Raw genomic sequence first — 18461 nt, forward strand, 5'->3', positions numbered from 1 at the left:
TCGTATGTACCGACAGTGGAGTCAGTGAGACCGGGTGGGAAATGTGCCTCTAGTCAGAGATCTGGCATGCGTTTCTGTCTGTCTTTCACAAGGCCACTTGAGTGTCTGTGTCATTTGATCTGGTGACCACACTGTCCCTCATCCTAGGGAACACCTGTCCTTTTAGTAAGTCCATCCCCTCCAGGCATATAATGTTGGGGTGGTGGGGGAACTCTAGACTCAGGCCACTGGCTTCCCAAATCCCAGCCGTATGGCCTAGGGCAAGCAACTGAACCATCTCATCCCTCAGTTTCCTCAGCTGCCAAGTGGAGATGCTAATAGGGATGAACCTCAGCTCTAGGTGAGAATCCAGAGTTGATGTGTCTAAAGCATGTGGCCTCACGACTGATGCATATAAGCACCAAGTAACTTGAATTTCCGCTTCTTACAAACAAGGACAGAGAGGCCTGAGGGAGACGGGCTGCCTTCTCCTCTCTGGCTCCTTACACGCTGGTGTAGCATCAGGTCTGTGGTCTGCAAGCTTTAGGCAGCTTAAGAGGCACCAGGAGGTTTATAGGAAATCAGGCATGTTGTCCCCTACCACCATCCCTGGATTCTGATGAGCAGGTCTAGAGTGGGGCCCCAAAATGTGAATTTTTAAAATTATTTATTTATTTGGCTGTGTCTGGTTTTTGCTGTGACATGTAAACGGTTAGTTGGGGCATGTGGGAACTAGTGCCCTGATCAGGGATTGAACCTGGGTCCCCTACATTGGGAGTATGGAGTCTTAGCTACTGAACCACCAGGAAAGCCCCGGAATCTGCATTTTTGATGGTTACCCAGAGGATTGAGGCAGGTGGTCTGAGCACCACTCACTGAGAAGTAGTCCCCTGCCTCTGAGACTGCCTGCCCCTTCTTCCTCCCCTGAGCCCCACCCACCCCTCTTTCCACCCACCTGGGCAGCACTCTTGATGCTATGTAAATGCACAGTTTAGCATTCTTTCCACCTTGCAGAGAGTGTCTGGGTTTGTATTACCACCTCTGCCAGTGAGATCTCACTTTAGGTCAGGGCAGTAAGAAAGTTAGAAACAGGGAGGGGAAAAAGATCACAGCAAGGTAACTGAATTCTCTTGTTAGGGTGGAAATATGCCATTTCCTAGCTCTTTGGGAATTCCCTGGGTCTTACTTAACTTTGTTCCACCTGCATCTGGCCCCAAACTGAAGTCTGAACCATGCATAGAATTTGCAGAGAAAATGAGCTCGTTGGGATGCTTTGGGAACAAGTCACGGAATCCCCACTTTAAAACTTCTTCCAGGGTGTGGGGGGGCAGGGGGGAAGGCCGTTTAGACACAGCCTAGTCCCTTGGACTGCAAGGAGATCCAACCAGTCCATCCTAAAGGAGATCAGTCCTGGGTGTTCATTGGAAGGACTGATGCTAAAGCTGAAACTCCAATACTTTGGCTACCTCATGCGAAGAGTTGACTCATTGGAAAAGACCCTGATGCTGGGAGGGATTGGGGGCAGGAGGAGAAGGGGACAACAGAGGATAAGATGGCTGGATGGCATCACCAACTCGATGAACATGAGTTTGGGTAAACTCTGGGAGTTGGTGATGGACAGGGAGGCCTGGAGTGCTGCGATTCATGGGGTCACAAAGAGTTGGACATGACTAAGCGACTGAACTGAACTGAGTGCCATCAGATAACCTTAAATAGAGTTTTAAAAAGGAATGCTTCCACCCACATGTATCAGGTAGCTGCTTTGTGCTCTCATTGCTGTTGGGGAAGAATTACTCTGATCTCCATTGACAGCCTGCCTGTGGGAGGCTGAGTGACTTCCCTGTGGTCAGGCAGCCCCCACAGGACAATACCAGAAGCCCAAGAAGGTCATCTGCCTCTGAGACCTGTCCTATTTCCAGCAAGCCCTGCTGTCTCGCTGGGTTTTATGATATTTGTCTCTGGGAACTAATCATGAATAGTCTGGCAAGCTTAGTTGAGGAGAAAACAGATGAGCAAATCCATATTCCCAGGCATTCACAGTCCTGCTCAGAACACCTGTTTGTCTAGAAGTCCACATTGTTGACCTCTTGCTCATCCATATATGGAGCCTGGGGCTGTGGGGCTTTTGAAGTCAGTGGAAGCACTGTCTGTTGGCCTAAAGAATCTGCTCCCGGGAGACCTCCTGGGTCCTTGAGACCAATAAAATGAGTAAGCAGGAGTGTTGGCTGAAAGGTGCTTGTTCCATGCAAACCCACCTTCTTTGCATCATTTGAATTGAGACTAATTCACTTAGCATCGACCATACCACCTCATCCCTTATTCAAGTAGATGTCAGAGGAAAGAGGAAATCAAGTTAGGACTGATCACAAAGGAAACTTTTCAGGGGTGGGGGATGGAAAAGCCACCGGCCACCAGCACTTGATGTGGTTGCCTGGATAGCAAACCAGGTACCACCTGGGGAATTCTCGGAACCAGGGGGCGGAGGGTCGGGGAGACCCCTGGCCCGCTTCTCTGGAGGCACCCTCCCACCCACACAGTGGAAAAAGAGAAACTTATTTCATGACGATTTGCATTGAGAAAATAAAGGCAAATGGGCGAGTCCTTGGAGGCCTGTGTTTTCATGGAGTTCGCTCAAGCATGCCACCCCCGCCACCCCCGTGGGAGAGGCGACCTCACAAGATGGGCTCCTGGGTGGTGCCTCCCACAGGCAGCCGGGGCCGCAGGCCTGGCAGCCTTGCTTTTCTAGAAGTGGCCACGGTCAGAGCAGGAGACTGATGTGAACTGGTTGGGAGAAGGTGGGAGAGGAGCTCAGGCGCAGCCACTCTGCACAGCTGCACACAGCTTGGAACTTTGCCTGGGGTGCACACGCTCCCGCCCCCTAATCACACGGCTCCGCCTCCTCTGTCTGGGGGAACGTCTCAGTGTCTTCCCACCTAGGTCTGGGGTGGGGTGTTGCGGAGCTGGACAGGAGGGTCACTAGAATTGCCCTGCATCTGATTTGAGTAAGGATGGAACAGGAGGGTCTCTGCGCAGTCACCTGGGGGCATCTGAGGAGTCATGGGACCGTGGATACAGAGTATCTCCATTTTGGAAGAAATGAGAAGGTGGCTCTTTTTTCAAGGGTTGCAGACGTCATGGAGTAAGTGGCAGGTGGGGACACAGGGCTTGGTCTGGCTTTGTCCCTGCTTGTCTGGAGCTGTGCTTAGCAGACACTGTACTGGGCATCTGTGCATGTGAACTTGGCCCAGTTCAGTGCTGCAAGGGACATGGGGACACCAGGTGGGGTCACCCCTGTCAGGAGAGGGGGATCAGACTCTGGTTTGCTGTGATAATAGGTAGGAGGTCCAAGTGTCCCAAAGCTCACGAGACTCACCCTGGAGACGCTGATGGGTCACCCAACCTGACCATCCCCTTTCTGGCTCCCTAAAGGACCCACAGGCACATCCTCACTGTTCTTACAGGAAATAAAGGTGAGGGTGTTGGCGGCCACCACACCTCTAAACCATGGTATGCTCTCAGCCTCCGTCTCTGCTTGCCAGTGTCCCCTCACAGCTCTTGGGCTATCCTTGAATGACCGTAGCTTCGAGAATCTGGCTCAGCCTTGCATATCTGGAGAAAGCTGGTTCCTGTCATCCTCGATTAACCCGCCACACTATGCCCTCCTTCTAGAATACCTGGTCCCTGCTGTCCTACAGATGCTCACAAAGATTCCTTTATTTTCAGGAAGATTTCCTAGGACTGGTGGCTAGATCATCAAGTTACACTGAAAACGTTCTGGTAGAGCTTTTGTAGCATTATATATCCATGCGAACATTATATACCCATGATAATATCATATACTCAGGATAATATTAATATAACCATCATAATATTATATCAGGGTTGGCAAGGAATGGTAAGAAAAAACCTAGACTTCAGAACCGGACCAGCCCAGGTTGGAAATCTGACTCTACCAATAGCTAATATACACACTGCATTTGCTCTGTGGGCCTCAGTTTCCCCACCTATAAATGAAATAAAAGGATCAAACCAGCTGCTTTGAAATTCCATCGTAAAATGCCAGCAGCTTAGCATCCTGGCAGGGCACCATTGTTGATCACTTTTAGCATTTAATCATGAGCATGTTAACACAGGCAAAGCAAGAGAGAGGGTATAAGGAAGCCCTATGTACCCATTGCCCTGCTTGAGCTGTCAGCGCCCATCACCCCATCTTCGCTGAAGAAGCCAGACTTACCCTCTGAGCTGGGCAGAGGCCTCTCGGGGGGCGCCGGGGTAGATCGCATGCTGTTTCCCATTTTTCTTTCTCCCCGGGCTGTCGAAGCCGCTCGAAGCCAACGGCACAGGGGATCCACACGGGGAGTCAGCCACGCGCTGAGCCCTCTGGGTGGAGAATGACCCAGTTTAGAGTACATCCTGCATCATATTTTCAGGCGGCTCGCTTCTTGAAAGGCGGGTGTTTTTATGTGAAGATGAGATTCGTGAATGTTGGTTACATTTGCGCAGCTCTACTTCTTTTATCAAGGGAATGACAGAGAAAAACCACAGAGAGGGAAGTTGCTAGCAAGTGTTGTTGGTGGAGAAAGTTTCCATTCCTCGCAGGGCTGACAGCCAGCAGCCGGCAGTGTTCGTGTGAGGGGTTGAGTGCCTCTCAGACTCCCCACCCCAGGGTCTCCTGAGCCCCGACCCTCAACACCCAGGGTCCCAGCCTCCGGAGCTCTTACCCTGCAGGAGTTATGTGGCTCCGCAACCCGAAGGGAATGAGAAATGGGTACTTTCTCTTTCCACTTTGTCTATTCTGTTGGAGTTTCTCAACATGCTCTAAGCAACGGGGACAAGTGAAAACCCCTAACAGGGCTATTTGTTGTCTGCCGGCTTCCTGTGTTGCTACAGCAGTTTGGCACCTGCTGCCGCCTTTGATTATCGTAGCATCCTTGTATCCCTTACCCCATTCTGCAGAAAGGAAACTGAGTCTCAGAGAGGGGAAGGATTTTGTCCAAGGTCACACAGCATGGAATGGGGAAGTTGGAATTTGAACAGAGAATGCTAAGTCTCTGGTTTAATTGTTCCATACTGTTGAAATGCTAAGTCTCTGGAACATCATTCCATAATGTTCAAATTCTGGCTCTGCGCATGCAAGCTGGATGTCCTTGGGGAAGTTCTTGACCTTTCCCTGCCTGTTTTAGCGAATAATAATAAAACAACACTGGGTTGTGGCTGCAACATTAATAGATAAAACCTGTGAAACACTTAGAACACAACCTGGCAGAAAATTAATAGGCGTAAAATTGCCAGTTATTGCCATTTACAGTATATTTTCTGAAAGCCCATGGTGAGGGAAGCTCTAATTCTGGGTCTTCATACAAGTATTTTAGAAAGGGGCTTAAATGATTCCATCATAGAAGTGTCCTCTCAGGCTGCTTGAAGCAGAGGAAGTCCACACCTATAGACAGAGCTATTCCTGTCCCTGGGGACAAAGAAAACTGATGAGACAGAATCCCCCAGCCAGTGTCCAGCCCACCTGGAAACTTGCATTCTACCCGATTCTTCGTCTCCAGTTTAAGATAAAGGTGTTAGGAGTTTGAAAGGGCCCCAGAGTCGGCCAATCCAACCCTTGCATCCTTCCTCTATGCATTTCAGGTTCAGATACTGGGCAGATCAATGCTCCCAGAGCAAGGCCTTTCAGAGACTGAGGGGGGTGTGCACCACTTCCTAACAGGTCAGGGGAAGGCAAGGAAGGGGGGATCTACGTGGTATATTGCAAAACAAGGAAAACCAGAAAGTGTGTCCTTTGAAAGTTAATCTATTTTAACTAGTTACATGAAGTTTATCACTTATAACTCAGACTGAGAGATTGTAGTATCATCGAGTTCTTCCCAAGATAATCACAAGACTTGCCCAGACTCTAAACTTATAATGCACCGCAGAGTGTGTGGCTGGATGGGCTACGTGCTCCAATGAGAAGGCCCGCATTCTGATCCTGTTGGCCTTTGTGACTGGAAACAATGAGGGTAGTTTAAGGGCGAGGCCACTCTGATGCAAGATCAAGGCCCTTTTTCCTCCTCCATCTCACCTCCCCCCTCCCCAAATACAGCCAAGGGGGCGCTCTGTCCCTGGCAGGCCCTTCCTGCAGGCCAGAGGGTTTCAACAGCATCACCCTGGCTCTGGGGGGAGCAGGGATGAATTTTCTTTGTCTCGGGTGTGGTGTAGGCACTCCTGGAAATGTGCTCAAAGAAAGTGCTGGGGAAATCACGCTAGTGGAAGGACCCGCAGCCTCACTCTGAAGTTTGGTGTCTCCTGTGTGGGGCCTTGAGCCAGCGCCCAGAGGACGGGGGGCCTTGGGGTCCCACCCAGTGGACAGGAAGGCTGCCGCCTCTGGGGCCCCACCTGAGGTTTGTCCAGGGAAGGGGGAAGTAAGCAGACTGGCTCTGGGGAGCTGGTGCCCCGCATGGGATGCACAGATGTCCTGAGAGGCCCTACTGCCTCTGTCCTGCTCCCAGTGACTTCCTGGAGCCCACGGTCACCCCAGCCCCTCAGCCGCTCCATCTGTGGTCACCAGGGCTTCTAGTGGAGCTCTCAGGATACATGGGGAGTGGCCCTGCAGGCCTCCCCATGGAGATATCACTCAAGTGTGTGCCCACCTTTCCCCCTCGCACTCCCAAGGGTGCCCACAGCGCTGCCACTGACTCTGGGAACAATGCCTCTCTCTCCCTGCAGCCTGATGCTTGGTCTGCAGGATCAGCTAGATCCCAGGGCTTGGGCCTTTCACCCCTCCCCCGAGCACCCAGTAGGCAGGTGAGCTTTCACCCCTGCAGACCCCTGGGCCCCTTCCCTGCAGCATGTCTTAGCCTCACTCCTGGTCCATCTTCTCCCCCAGCCACTTCCAAGTGATGACCTCCAGCCATCACGTCATACTCTCATCTCTACATCAGCAACTCCAGGAAAGTCATGCAGATAGACTTTGTTATCTATCAGAGGGAATTCTAACTTTGTCTCCTTCCAACAACTTTATCATTCTTCTCAAGGATGTGTGTGCTCTTTGAAGGGATTCAGGAACTACAATGAAAGTGAAAGTGTTAGTCGCTCAGTCGTGTCCAAACTCTTTGTGACCCCAAGAACTGTAGCCCGCCAGGCTGCCCAGTTCATGGAATTCTCCAAGTAAGAATACTGGAGTGGGTAGCCATCCCCTTCTCCAGGGGATCTTCCTGACCTAGGGATTGAACCCAGCCCTCTTGCATTGCAGGCAGATTCTTTACCGTCTGAGCCACCAGAGAAGCTCTAAGAATATTGGAGTGGGTAGCCATCCCCTTCTCTAGGGGATCTTCTCGACCCAGGGATTGAACCTAGCTCTCCTGCATTGCAGGCAGATTCTTTACCATCTGAGACACCAGGGAAGCCCAGGAACTACAATGCAGGAAAACAAAAGATTTGAAACTTGCATTTACAGATGAAAAAACTGAGGTCCATCCAAGGAAAGAAACATACCCAAAGTCTTGAGATGAGATGGGGTGGATGCTAGGAGCCCGGGTTCTTGGTCTTCTCTCTGTTTCTGTCTGGCGGGTGGGCGCACTCCGGGAGCAGGGGCTGGGCTGGACTGTAAGCTCCTTATCCTGCCAGTGCTAGTCAGAAAAGCCCATCAGTCCACCTGCTCCTTGGAGGTCTGCTGGCTGATTTCCTATCATCTCCAGGGAGGAGTGAACTCATCTGAAGGAGGCTTTGATTTGAGAAGAGCGAAAGTGCCCCCAGAGACTGAGAGCTGGGGTTTCCCTAATGAAATGGCTGAGCGATCTGATTTAATCTGTGACAGTTTTATGCAGTGGCTGGAGGTGGGAGCGAGGCTTTGAAAGGCATAATTGCTTCTGGAAACAACAAGGAGAGGGCCAGAGAGAAATGAGTTAATTAACACTGACTCCGAACAGTCTTGGTTTCTTCATCCCTTTTCTTTGTGGTGTCAGAGGATGGAAACCGACCTTCGCTTCTTCTTCTTCCCCCATCTTTGGGCCAGTGTTGCTTTTTGTTCTGCGAAGACTTGGGCCTCAGTTTACTCTTCTTAAAAATGAAATGAATGGAAAAGATGATCTCCAAAGAGAGAGCCACTGAACATCTTTCAATTCCAGCAATTTCAGTGACCTTTTGAAAATGATTAGTAATAGACCCATCATCGCTTTCTTATGAAGTCCCGTTACACGGAATAAAATACAAGCCTGGTCTTTACACTTCTCAGGACATGGGCAGGGTGATTCGTGTGGGCGATAAGCAGATGCCACCACCTTTCATCTTCCCGGCATCCCGGAAGGCAGAGTTTCTGCATTTACCTTCTCAGTGTGGAGGTCAGCTGGTTGGCTCCCCTGCCCACACGCCCAGGGCCAGAGCCCCGTGGAGCAGGGATGCCGGGGCCCGCCTACTGGCCCTGGCTGCAGAGCCCTTGCCCTTTCCCCAGGGCCATGCTGCCGACTCCACCAGGAGGAAGCTGGGTCCCCAAAGGACTCTGGTCAGCAAATGGCTGGCCGCCCTTTGAGCGGACCCCTGGTATGGAGGAGTCAAGGCGTGTGGGCCCTGCCTTCTCAGGCTGGTTTCTGTCTGACCAGATCAGGGAAGTTTCCATCTTGGGCTCTGTGTTACCAGGTGGACATAGTGCCTGCCACTCATGGGGCAGCATCCCAGGACCGCTCTGTGCATCTCATCCACTCTGTGCTCCTAAAGGCCAAGCCTCACTCTGGGAAAGGAAGTAACCTGAACCCCTTCATAGTGTGACAAGGGGGCGGCAGCTCGAGGAGCCCCAACCCAGAGAAGGCAGGTCCAGAACAGTCGGGTAAGCGTGGCGACAGTTGGGAGGTGAGAACTCACTTGGGGGTGCAGCCCTCCCTTTGGAATCAGATGCTTCTCCCACAGAGTGTGGCAGTGGCAAGTCTGTCCACGTGACCTGCTTCTAAGGTGTGAAGGCATGGTGGCACCAATGGGGGCCCTCGTCACCCATCACCTCCAAACCCCAACAGCAGCGGTCACCACAGAATCGCCAGCACCGCCCCGGGTGGTCAGCCCTTCCTCTGCCGGACACCAGCATTTTACAGACATCACACTCCCCCACCAGCTTCTTACAAGAGCCCTGCTTTTAGGTGACAGGAACTAAGCAACGTGTCCAAGGTTATATGAGTAGTAAGAAGGCAAGCCAGGCTTTACACCAGCTCTGCCTGACTCCCAAACCCATTCTCAAAACCACCACGGAATGCTGTCCTGCTTGCCTGCCCTCGGGTCTAGTCCAAGAACACAACCGAAAGTGATTTTAAAAGCTCGCCAAAGGAAGCTTTGAGGGCCATAAACGTTGGGGTGGACCTTTAGTCCAGGGGACACAGAGGCCCCCAGGGCTCTCTTGGATGTCCAGTTGCAGTGATCGGAAGCCCAGGGCTGGGGTTTTAACTGGGGGAGGAGGAAGGGCAGGAGAGAAGTGCCAGTTAAGGGCTGCTCAGGTTCAGCTGTCACGGCCACTATCAGGTGGCCTGGTGTGGTCAGGAGGGCAGGAGTGAATTGTATGGAAAGTTTTCCAGCCTTTCCAAGCATTGTTTTGAAGAAATATTAATGCTATGGGGAGAAAAAAGCCCAAAACAAAGCAAACAAACAAAAACTAGCCATACTCATACTATGTCAATGTTATGAAACTTCAACATGCGTGCTTAGCCGCCCAGCTGTATCCAGCTCTTTGTGACCCCCTGGACTATAGCCTGCCAGGTTCCCCTGTCTGTGGAATTCTCCAGGCAAAAATACTGAAGTGGGTAGCCATTCCCTTCTCCATGGATCTTCCAGACCCAGGGGTCAAACTTGGATCTCCTGCATTGCAGGTGGATTCTTTACTGTCTGAGCCTACGGGGAAGCCCAAAACTTTAACATGCATCCGCATATATGTGAAAAACTGTTAAAGGAAATTATTGCCAAGGTGTTTTCAAGGGCTCTCTGAGGATTGATTTTATAGGTGAATTTCTTGACTACTTCTTTACACCTCTCTAAAATCTCCCAGTTTTTCTCCCACGTGCCTGAACTGCTTTTATAATCAGAAGTAGAACTAGGGAAGAAGGAGGGTGCCTTGACTAAAGGGTTTCCAAGGCAGGCAAGCAGAAGTTCAGATCCAGCTCCCTGACCTCCTGGCTGTGTGTCCTTTAGCAAGTTTGCTGCGCTCCTCTGAGCCTCCCTTTCCAAATGCAGAAATTTGAGATTCTAATCCGTGCCCTGAGGGGTTGTTTTGAGGATTACATTAAGGTCATATCTGAAGCAGAGATAAGATGGTAAGATGGGATCACTACAGATTTACCCGCTGGATCCCTAGGGGTACTGGGTGGCCAGCTAGGTTACTGGGCAAGCTTGGGTAGTCCTTCCCCTCCTTTGGGCCTCAGGTTCTCAAGTATGGTGGGGAAGGGGTTGGGCCAGACAATGGCTCATGGTCCTTTCGTCTCAATTACCCCCTACCCCACACCCTGAGTGGTACCCGGTACCCACCCAACAGCCCTGGGACTTGCTCGGGGCTGCCTGCGGTCTGCCACCCGCAGCAGGGGCCCTAAGAACTGGGCCAGGACCTTAGCATCAGTTGGCTCCCCTGCCAAAAATCTCTCAGGATTTCCGGGGGCACCCCACCACATCCTGACCTCGCTCGGCAGGTGTACCAGCCCTGTGACCCACATGGTTCCCAGCTCTCCTCGCCAGGCAGGTGCAGCCACAGGCCCGTCCTTCCTGACCCCAGGCCCGTCTTGTTCTCCTGCCCCTGTGCAGAGAAGGAGCCTGCAGTCCAGCCGGCTGGTTGAAACCTGTTCTGACAAAGTTTCCCCAGAAAGCTCAACATGTGAAATAGATAAAAGCAGGCTTATTGGGGGTTGGGGGCTCAGCACTCCCTGCCCCTTTACCTCTCCAGAGAAGACTCTCTGACCCTAGAATATCATAAAGCACCAACTGGAGGTGAGCAGTTCAGTGTCCTCAATTACAAAGAAAAGGCTCAGAGAGGGCAAGCCCTATTCTCAAGGCCTCTCAGTAATTTTGGATAAGTGCTATGACCCGCCCACCCTCCCCAACCATCCAGCACTCTTCCCACCACAAAGAGTCACTGACCATTTATCATCATTGACCCAAGTGTCCACAAGCCTATGTTCCTTTCACCCTTGGGGGTCCAGAAGAGGATCTCGTGTACCCTCAGGATAACAGGGAGTCTCAGCTTTACCCTGAGACCAGGATACACACATCCTAGAAAACATTTTACAGTCATTTTAGGATGTCAGAGGGAGAATCCAGATTTGGGACCTCTTGGTGCTGGGGCGTATTTCAGTTTCATCTCTTAGAATGTCGCTAAACTTCTTTCCACTTTTTCCAGCTTTTTGTTGATTTCTGTTTTAAAACTGAGCTTAGCCATAGCTTCCTTGCTGAATTTTCACAAGTAAGGATTAGAGAGTATGTGTTACAAGATTAGTACATTGCTGGGTGTGTGTGTGTGTTGAGGCGGGGAGTGAGTGCTCTGTTGCTCATTTCTCTGCCAACAGTAAATGTGCTACAAGTGAGCACCTTGACCCCAGGCCTAGCGGGATCTTTAAAAAGCGGTGTCCAGCATGGAGAGGTGAACAACACAGTTATTCCTGGCATGGCTTTAACATCTCACTAATAAAAAAATTTTAAATTTCCCCATTTCTTTTTTTTTCTCTTAAATCAGCTTTTCATACTCAGAGTGACCACTCCCCTCCTCCCCCCTGCCCCGCAATACACAGGGCTGGTGGGATATGGTACCTTCCAGTCTGTGAGTCTGTTGAACACCGAACAACACTTCCTGACAAAAACCACGTTACAAATGAAGTCAGGCCTCGATACCCACATAACCTACAAGCTGACAATCACAGACCTTGGCAATGAGCAAACAGTCAGAAAGCCAATTATTTTGATGTTAGATCACAGAGATACGCAATTGCACAGAATGGGAAAGCAGTGAAGACGAAATGGGCTTTTCATTTCAAACGTAGATGCCTGGGAAATGCAGGTCTCTTCAGAAGGTGGAGGTCGATGGTGACGCAGATGGATAGGCAAGAGGGCGTTTGGACGCCTGGGCCCGGGCGTGGTGAAGTTAGGGGTTCCTGTATTGCATAACGTTTCCCAGCAAGACTTGGGTTTGCTCTTTGTACAGATACGTGAACCACCAGCGAGGCTCATGAGCTTATCAAGGGAGACGGAAATTGTTCTTTTGTCTCTTAACGGCCTTTGCATGTGCTGAGCCGCACGTGAATCACTTGCAGATGCCTGGGGTGGGGACCCCCGAAGCTACACTTTCTCAGCTCAGGGTTTCATCCTTACATGCTCAGGGTCACCTGCCTTGCCCGCAAAGGGGATTCTAACACTCTCTTGTGTGGTGGTTTGATGAGTGACTGACTGTAAGTGCCGTGAAGACAGAGGTCTGTGTTGACTCAGACCTGAAACACACTAGATGTTCCAAAGGGAAAGAAAAGGAAGAGATGAAAACTGAGGAGCCCCTGTGCCCGGGAGAGACACACCACGGCCATTAGGCCTCTTGTCGGACTGAGGAAACCAAAGCCAGACTGTTTGCATAACTTATCTGGGTTTATCAGCGAGCTGGTAAGAGAGGAGGCAGGGCTTGAACCCAGGTGTCTGGCTCCAGAGCCCAGCTCTTAAGTCATCTGCTCTGAGTCATAAGGAACTGGACAGAGGGTTGCATGAAGCTAAATCAACCCCTTTTCATGACAAGATCGTGGCGCTGCTCTTGTACGCTAGGAGGTCAGTTGCATCATAGCTGTTCAGTAGATAGACCAGTTGGTATATTGCTAAAGTAGCATATCAGGAAGTGGTTCCTGACCTACCAGGCTCTTCCAAGTTCTGTTCAGAGGATGTAATCTTTAAGCTGATTGTCCACGTGACTTGGAGGCTGTGGGAGTCCAGAAGAGTAGGGGGAGATGGCACATTTGTACTTTGAGAAGGAGCGTGCCTGCCTCCAAGGGCTAAAGTGAGAATTAAAGGTAAAGACTTCACTGACAACAGGTTTCCCTCTGCCCTCTGTCCAGGGTTCTGGCCCCTTCATGGCTCACACCACAATTCCTCATTATGGATTTGTGTCTTCAACAGCCCCAGTTTATAAACTCCCTGAGCACGCGATCTTTTCTTTAATCTATTGCTCAATGAGAAATCATTACCTTGCAGGTGCCAGGCACATAGTAAGGGCTCACTGCATTCAGTCGAGTGGCTAAAAATGTCACCTACAGAGTACCCAGCACAGTGCAGGCAGGCAGGGCTGTGCCCTCAGGGGCAGCCCTATTCTCTCAGGGTGGGCCTTTCCCCCAAGGACCATTGTGGGGACAATTCCCACTTTGGTCTGAAGCTCCTGAAGTCTCCCCACCTGCCCCCACCCCCACCCCGAGTCCCCCAGCCATGGTCCCAGTGGCCTGGAAGGTGCCAAGGAGGGAAGCGTGACTTTGCAAGGCTGTATGGCAACAAAAGTGAGCCGCTTGGAGGCCCCATGGTTTCTGTCTATAGCTCCAGTTACCGTAACGAAATGAACTGCCTCCCCCCGTGGTGGTTCTCAGATGGGAGGAAGTGGTCGGGACCAGTGTACCTATTTCCTTTGGAACTCTTGGGGAGGTGGGAGGGGAGGAAATCAGTCAGAGGGTACAGCCTCAATGCATTGCTCATTAGGGAAGGATGGATGGATGGATGAGTGGGTGGACAAACGGATGGATAAATGTACTAACAGGGCCCTCAAGTTGCTGACAAGAACCAAAGGCTCTAGCTTGACATGCTGGAAAATTTTAATGAGAATTTTAAACTCCAGCTTCTCAGAGCTGGGGGAATAAATTCTTGCTGAATGTCAGATGAAAAATTAAAACCCAGCAGCATCTATTAATGCAGGAAGCTGACTGGGGTTTACTGAGATGAATAATTTCTAAGTCTTTAAGGAAGACCCACTCCCCTTGGAAATACATTGCCAGCTCTCGAAACTAAGAGTGGGGGAATTTTTTTCTTTCTGTATTAGGAAGATGATTTCAGTGCAATACAAACCTACCTATAGCTGTTTCACTTAAGTGAGATGGAGGACCACCAGATAGAAATAAGTATTCAGAAAAATCGAGAAAGGAATCACCAGGTCATCGGCTGTGCCATTTGACCCGTCATATTGAACACTGCCCACTACTGTTTACTGCCGATGGATACACAAACAACTTGGGTGCTTTAATTGTCTGGGTTGGGAGTGATAGTAGCTGCCATTTAGTATTTAGCATCCACTACATATTGTATATAATTTAAACTTTTTACAAACACTTAAGGAAGCTGGTCTTTTTTTATTATAATGAGAGGAAAAAGCAAACACTCAGATAGGCAAAGCAACTTGCCCAGAGGCACACAGTGAGTTCACTGGCGACCTATCCAGAATGTAGGCCCAGGTGGAGCTGATTAAAAAAAAGGTTTTCCTGGTCTTACTTCCCAGATTCTAGATCTTTTTTAAGACACAAGAGTCTAAATAGCTTTCAGCTTATTCCATAGATTTTTTTTCCCTGTTATTACCATTGTATATTTCAGAGCCTATTAAGCACTCTTTTTTTGAATATTTATTTACTTATTTGGCTGCACAGGGTCTTAGTTGCAGCATGTGGGATCATAGTTCCCTGACTGGGGATTGAACCCAGGCCCCCTGCATTGGGAACTCAGAGTCTTAGCTACTGGAACACTAGGAAAGTTCCTTAAGTACTCTTGAATAACATTTTCCCAACTGAAGACTATAGTTTGCACCAAACTTTGCCAGAAATTTTACTTGAGTTTACCTCCCTATTTTTGAAAGAACCACAGCCCAGTGCAGGATCTCACAGCAACCTACAAAAAGACACCCTGCAGTCGATGGAGCATACTTCTCTTAATACTATGAGCACTGCTTTAAATACACACTTTTGTCCTCCCCCCACTTCAGCTCACTTAGGTGGGGCTCTTCCTCCCCCGTCTCAGCCCTTGGAGCCCTCGGAGCCTCTCACCAGCTGTGTGACTTGAATGAATCACTTAACCTCTCTGAGCCTCATTTTCTCGTTTGTTGGAAGCGAATAATCATGGTAATCTTAACAGGATTGTTAGAAAGATTGCAGGAAAATAACTTTTCATGCAACACGCCTCCCCTGCCACTCAGCTGGGCAGACTCCATCCCTTCACACTACGTGCACAACCCTGATTCAACATTCTGAGGCCAAAACCCAGGCCATTTCCCTCACACACCAGGCTCTCTGGACATGGAAGAACCTAGCAGGATAAGGAGTGTGCCATATTCCTTAGAAAATTCTAGTTCTCCAAAATATCTCCTAATGCTTGCATTTTATTTTCAGATTTTTGTATGCCTCCCATGTTTGCCTTTGATTTAATCATATGTGCCGTAAAAATCTCACCTACTTGGATTCTTATTGTTTGTTACCATCAGTCATTGTTGGCACCTTCCCAAGAAGATCCACACCCCAGATGCCTAGAAGCACCACTGTGATGTCCACCTGCCTGGGCTCCAGTTACACGCGTTATGACTCCATGCTGATGGCATTCTACTGAGCCCCTACTATGTGTCTGACACTGGCCTGGACACTTTGCATATCTTAGCTTGTTGAATCCGCCCAATACCTGTGTGAGCTGTGTACCATTATTCCCACTTCCCAGAGGAGAGAATGAAGGCCTGGAGAGATTTAAATGTCTCACCTAAAGATATACTTCTAGAAAGTCTAATAGCAAGCTGGAGTGTCCACAGTGAGAAGCCTGCTCTGTGCTAGAATGTTCTGTGGCTGGAAGATCTCCTTCTGGCATGAGCGTGCCCGGCCTGAGCTCTCCCAGCCCTTCCTGGCATAGAGTCCCATCAGTGAGCAGGCACGACTCACCAGCCACAGAGCCTCACTTAGACCTGCTTCTGCCTATCTTCCCAGAGCATGTCTGTCTCCAGAAAGTACCCCCACTGTCAGCTGTGTGTCTCAGGGGTCCGGACACCTCCCCTCCAAAGCCCCTGCCACGTCCCCCCAGATACCTTCAACAGCTGGGCACGGTCTCCCCTGGGAGTCGCAGAGGAGGGACCATCAGGAGCACTGTCAACACAGCTCCATCAGCTGCTGCTTCCCTGGCAGAGTGAGCCTCCCGCCGGTGCAGAGCCCGTGCTATCGAGAAGCACAGTTGCTAAACCGGCTGCCACTTCCTCTGCTAGAAACGAGGAAGGCCGGGCTTGCAGGAGACAGGTTCCTGTTTCAGCAACCACTCCGAGCAGACTTCTCTTTGTAAGGACAGTGCAGATAGCAACACTGTTCTTTTTTTTTTTTTTTTTTTTTGCAAAGCACTTGGGAATACGGGCAGCTTGATTCTAAGTGTCCAGGCCACGCTCTGCTTTCAGACACGGGGACGTTTTTTCTCTAATTAAAAGGCAGAGGAGGCTGAGAGGATGCTCTCATGGTCTAAAGCTCACTGGGTCCAAGGGGGCTGAGGCTCAGAAGCCTCAGCTGCTTCTCTCTTCTCAGGTTCTTGATGTCACGGCCCAGTGGGCCCTGAGCAAAGCTTCTGGTCTTGGCTCCACTGTAGACAAGTTTTTAATTGGCAGAGGATTGAAATAATGGGCCTCAAAGACCCTTTACAGAAAGGAGCAGCCCACCAGCCTTCCCGGGGGAGGCATACCACCCCTTGGCTGGCTGGTGCTACAACTGGAAGAAACTAGAAAGGTTATGAAAGGTTATAAAACTAGAAAGGTTATGAAAAATAGTCAGCTGTCCTAGGTTCCTGATGAAAGTTGCCTAAGGAAACATGGTAACTGAATGTATGATGCCTGACTGGCTCCTGGATCAAGGGAGAAGGACTAGAAAGAACATTCCTGGGATGGAGGTGGGGGTATTCAAACGCAGGCTGCATATGAGACCATTTGTGTCAGCGCTCATTTTCTGGGCATAGAGCTATGTGAAGAATGTGATAATTTTTAGGAACTCCGTGCTAATGTATTTAAGGTCAAGAGGCACGCTGTCTTTAACATTCAAATGGTTCAGTAAAAAAGAAAGAAAACATACACACACAAAGAGAAAGAGAATGAGAAAGACAGAAAGCAAATGTGGCAAAATGTTCATGCTTGGTCAGTTTAGGTGAAGGGAATATGTGCATTGTACTATTTCAGCTTCCTGATGGGTCTCAATTTTTTTAACTAATGGTATATATCTGCCTGTCCCTAGCATGCTTCCCAGGTGGTGCAGTGGTAAAGAATCTGCCTGCCAATGCAGGAGATGCAAGAGATGCTGGTTCGACCCCTGGGTTGGGAAGATCCCCTGGAGAAGGAAATGGCAACCCACTCCAGTATTCTTTCTTGCCTGGAGAATCCCATAAACAGAGGAGCTCGTAGGGCTACAGTCCAAGGGGTCACAAAGAGTCGGACACGACTCATAGTATGCTGGTCTCGATCAGGAAAGCCCAGCACATGGAGCCCAAGGGCTTGTTGGTGGTAGAGATGGAAGCTGCCGGAATGCCGGCTCCAGACAGCATGTCATGGAGGTGCCTGGGTGAGCTCGGAATGCCAGGTGACCTGCTGCATAGCCTTCCGAGAGCCCTGGTCCACCTCCCACTTCACAGAGAAGACAGAGCATCCAGTGATCTGCCCAGCATCACCCAACTGGTCCCCAAGTAGAGTCAGGTCACTGTCTGGGGCTGGTGGCGCGGCCCCAACCTGGTGGGAACAACACGGCCAGCAGGGACAGTCATTTAGAAACCTCTCTCACTGTTGTGATCAAAGATGAATTCAAAACACCAGGGCTGCTTCTAAATTTAGCAGGGGCTCTGTACTAGAGAGGTGCTTCCTTAGACGAATTGTGAGAGTCCCTGTACTGCGCAGGGCACCCTGGGAAGGGGCAGAGGAAATGTTGCAAAGACTGACTGGGTGCTTGGCCTCGAGGGGGAGGAGTGGGCAGGCAGGGAGAAGCAGAAGTGGACCTTTCCCCCTGAACTCACCCAGAGGAGTAACAGAGGTTTAGACTGATAGTTAAGAGACATGAAGCTTTAGGCAACTTGTCAAAAAATATTTACTGAACATCAATTATGAGTAAGACTCTGAAGTCATTCCCTCACTCAATTATTTATTCAATGACGTTTTCTAGGCATTGGAGTTCAGCCGTGCATGAACGTCCTGCCCTACTACACAGCTATCAGTTCTGGTGACTCTGTAAGGAAAGGAAAATGGCCAGTGTGGAGCTGGGAGAGGGAGGGGCTCTCTGTGCCATGAGCTGAGGCTCCGGGAGGAAAAAGATCAGCCTGGAACACGTTAGAGGGCTAGAGGCTCATGCAGACTTTGGGGGACAGGGAGGAAAAGCACGGTGGGCTTAAGGGAGCTCCCGGTGGTCTAATGGTGGAGGCTGACAGCAGGCAGGCAGGGACCATAGATGGGTCTCTATCAAAGGGAGTGGTCGGTGCCCAGGAGAGGCTGTTGCAGAAGGAGAAGCCCAGAACTGGGAGCCATGGGAGCCTGGGTGGCAGTGGCA

The 18461-nt window shown here is 50.3% G+C and overlaps 2 protein-coding genes across 8 annotated transcripts in view; one reads left to right on the forward strand and one right to left on the reverse strand.

The window, feature by feature from the left end:
• The window catches only part of SLA (Src like adaptor), a 36846-nt gene extending 20647 nt beyond the window's left edge, over window positions 1-16199 (reverse strand). For 2 of the 7 annotated variants that reach the window (XM_025265556.2, XM_044928856.1), the window contains exon 1: window positions 4214-4391. In XM_025265556.2, coding sequence (XP_025121341.1) covers window positions 4214-4391 — 178 coding nt within the window. Of the gene's footprint in view, window positions 1-4213; window positions 4392-7461; window positions 7836-15988 lie in introns of those variants that run through there. The other 5 variants (XM_044928857.1, XM_044928859.1, XM_044928858.1 and 2 more) reach the window with 4 other exon arrangements.
• TG (thyroglobulin) overlaps window positions 1-18461 on the forward strand; it is a 237052-nt gene that overhangs the window by 159212 nt on the left and 59379 nt on the right. The window lies entirely within an intron of this gene.

This window comes from Bubalus bubalis, chromosome 15, assembly GCF_019923935.1.
Source record: "Bubalus bubalis isolate 160015118507 breed Murrah chromosome 15, NDDB_SH_1, whole genome shotgun sequence".
NCBI classification, from domain to species: Eukaryota; Metazoa; Chordata; class Mammalia; order Artiodactyla; family Bovidae; genus Bubalus; species Bubalus bubalis.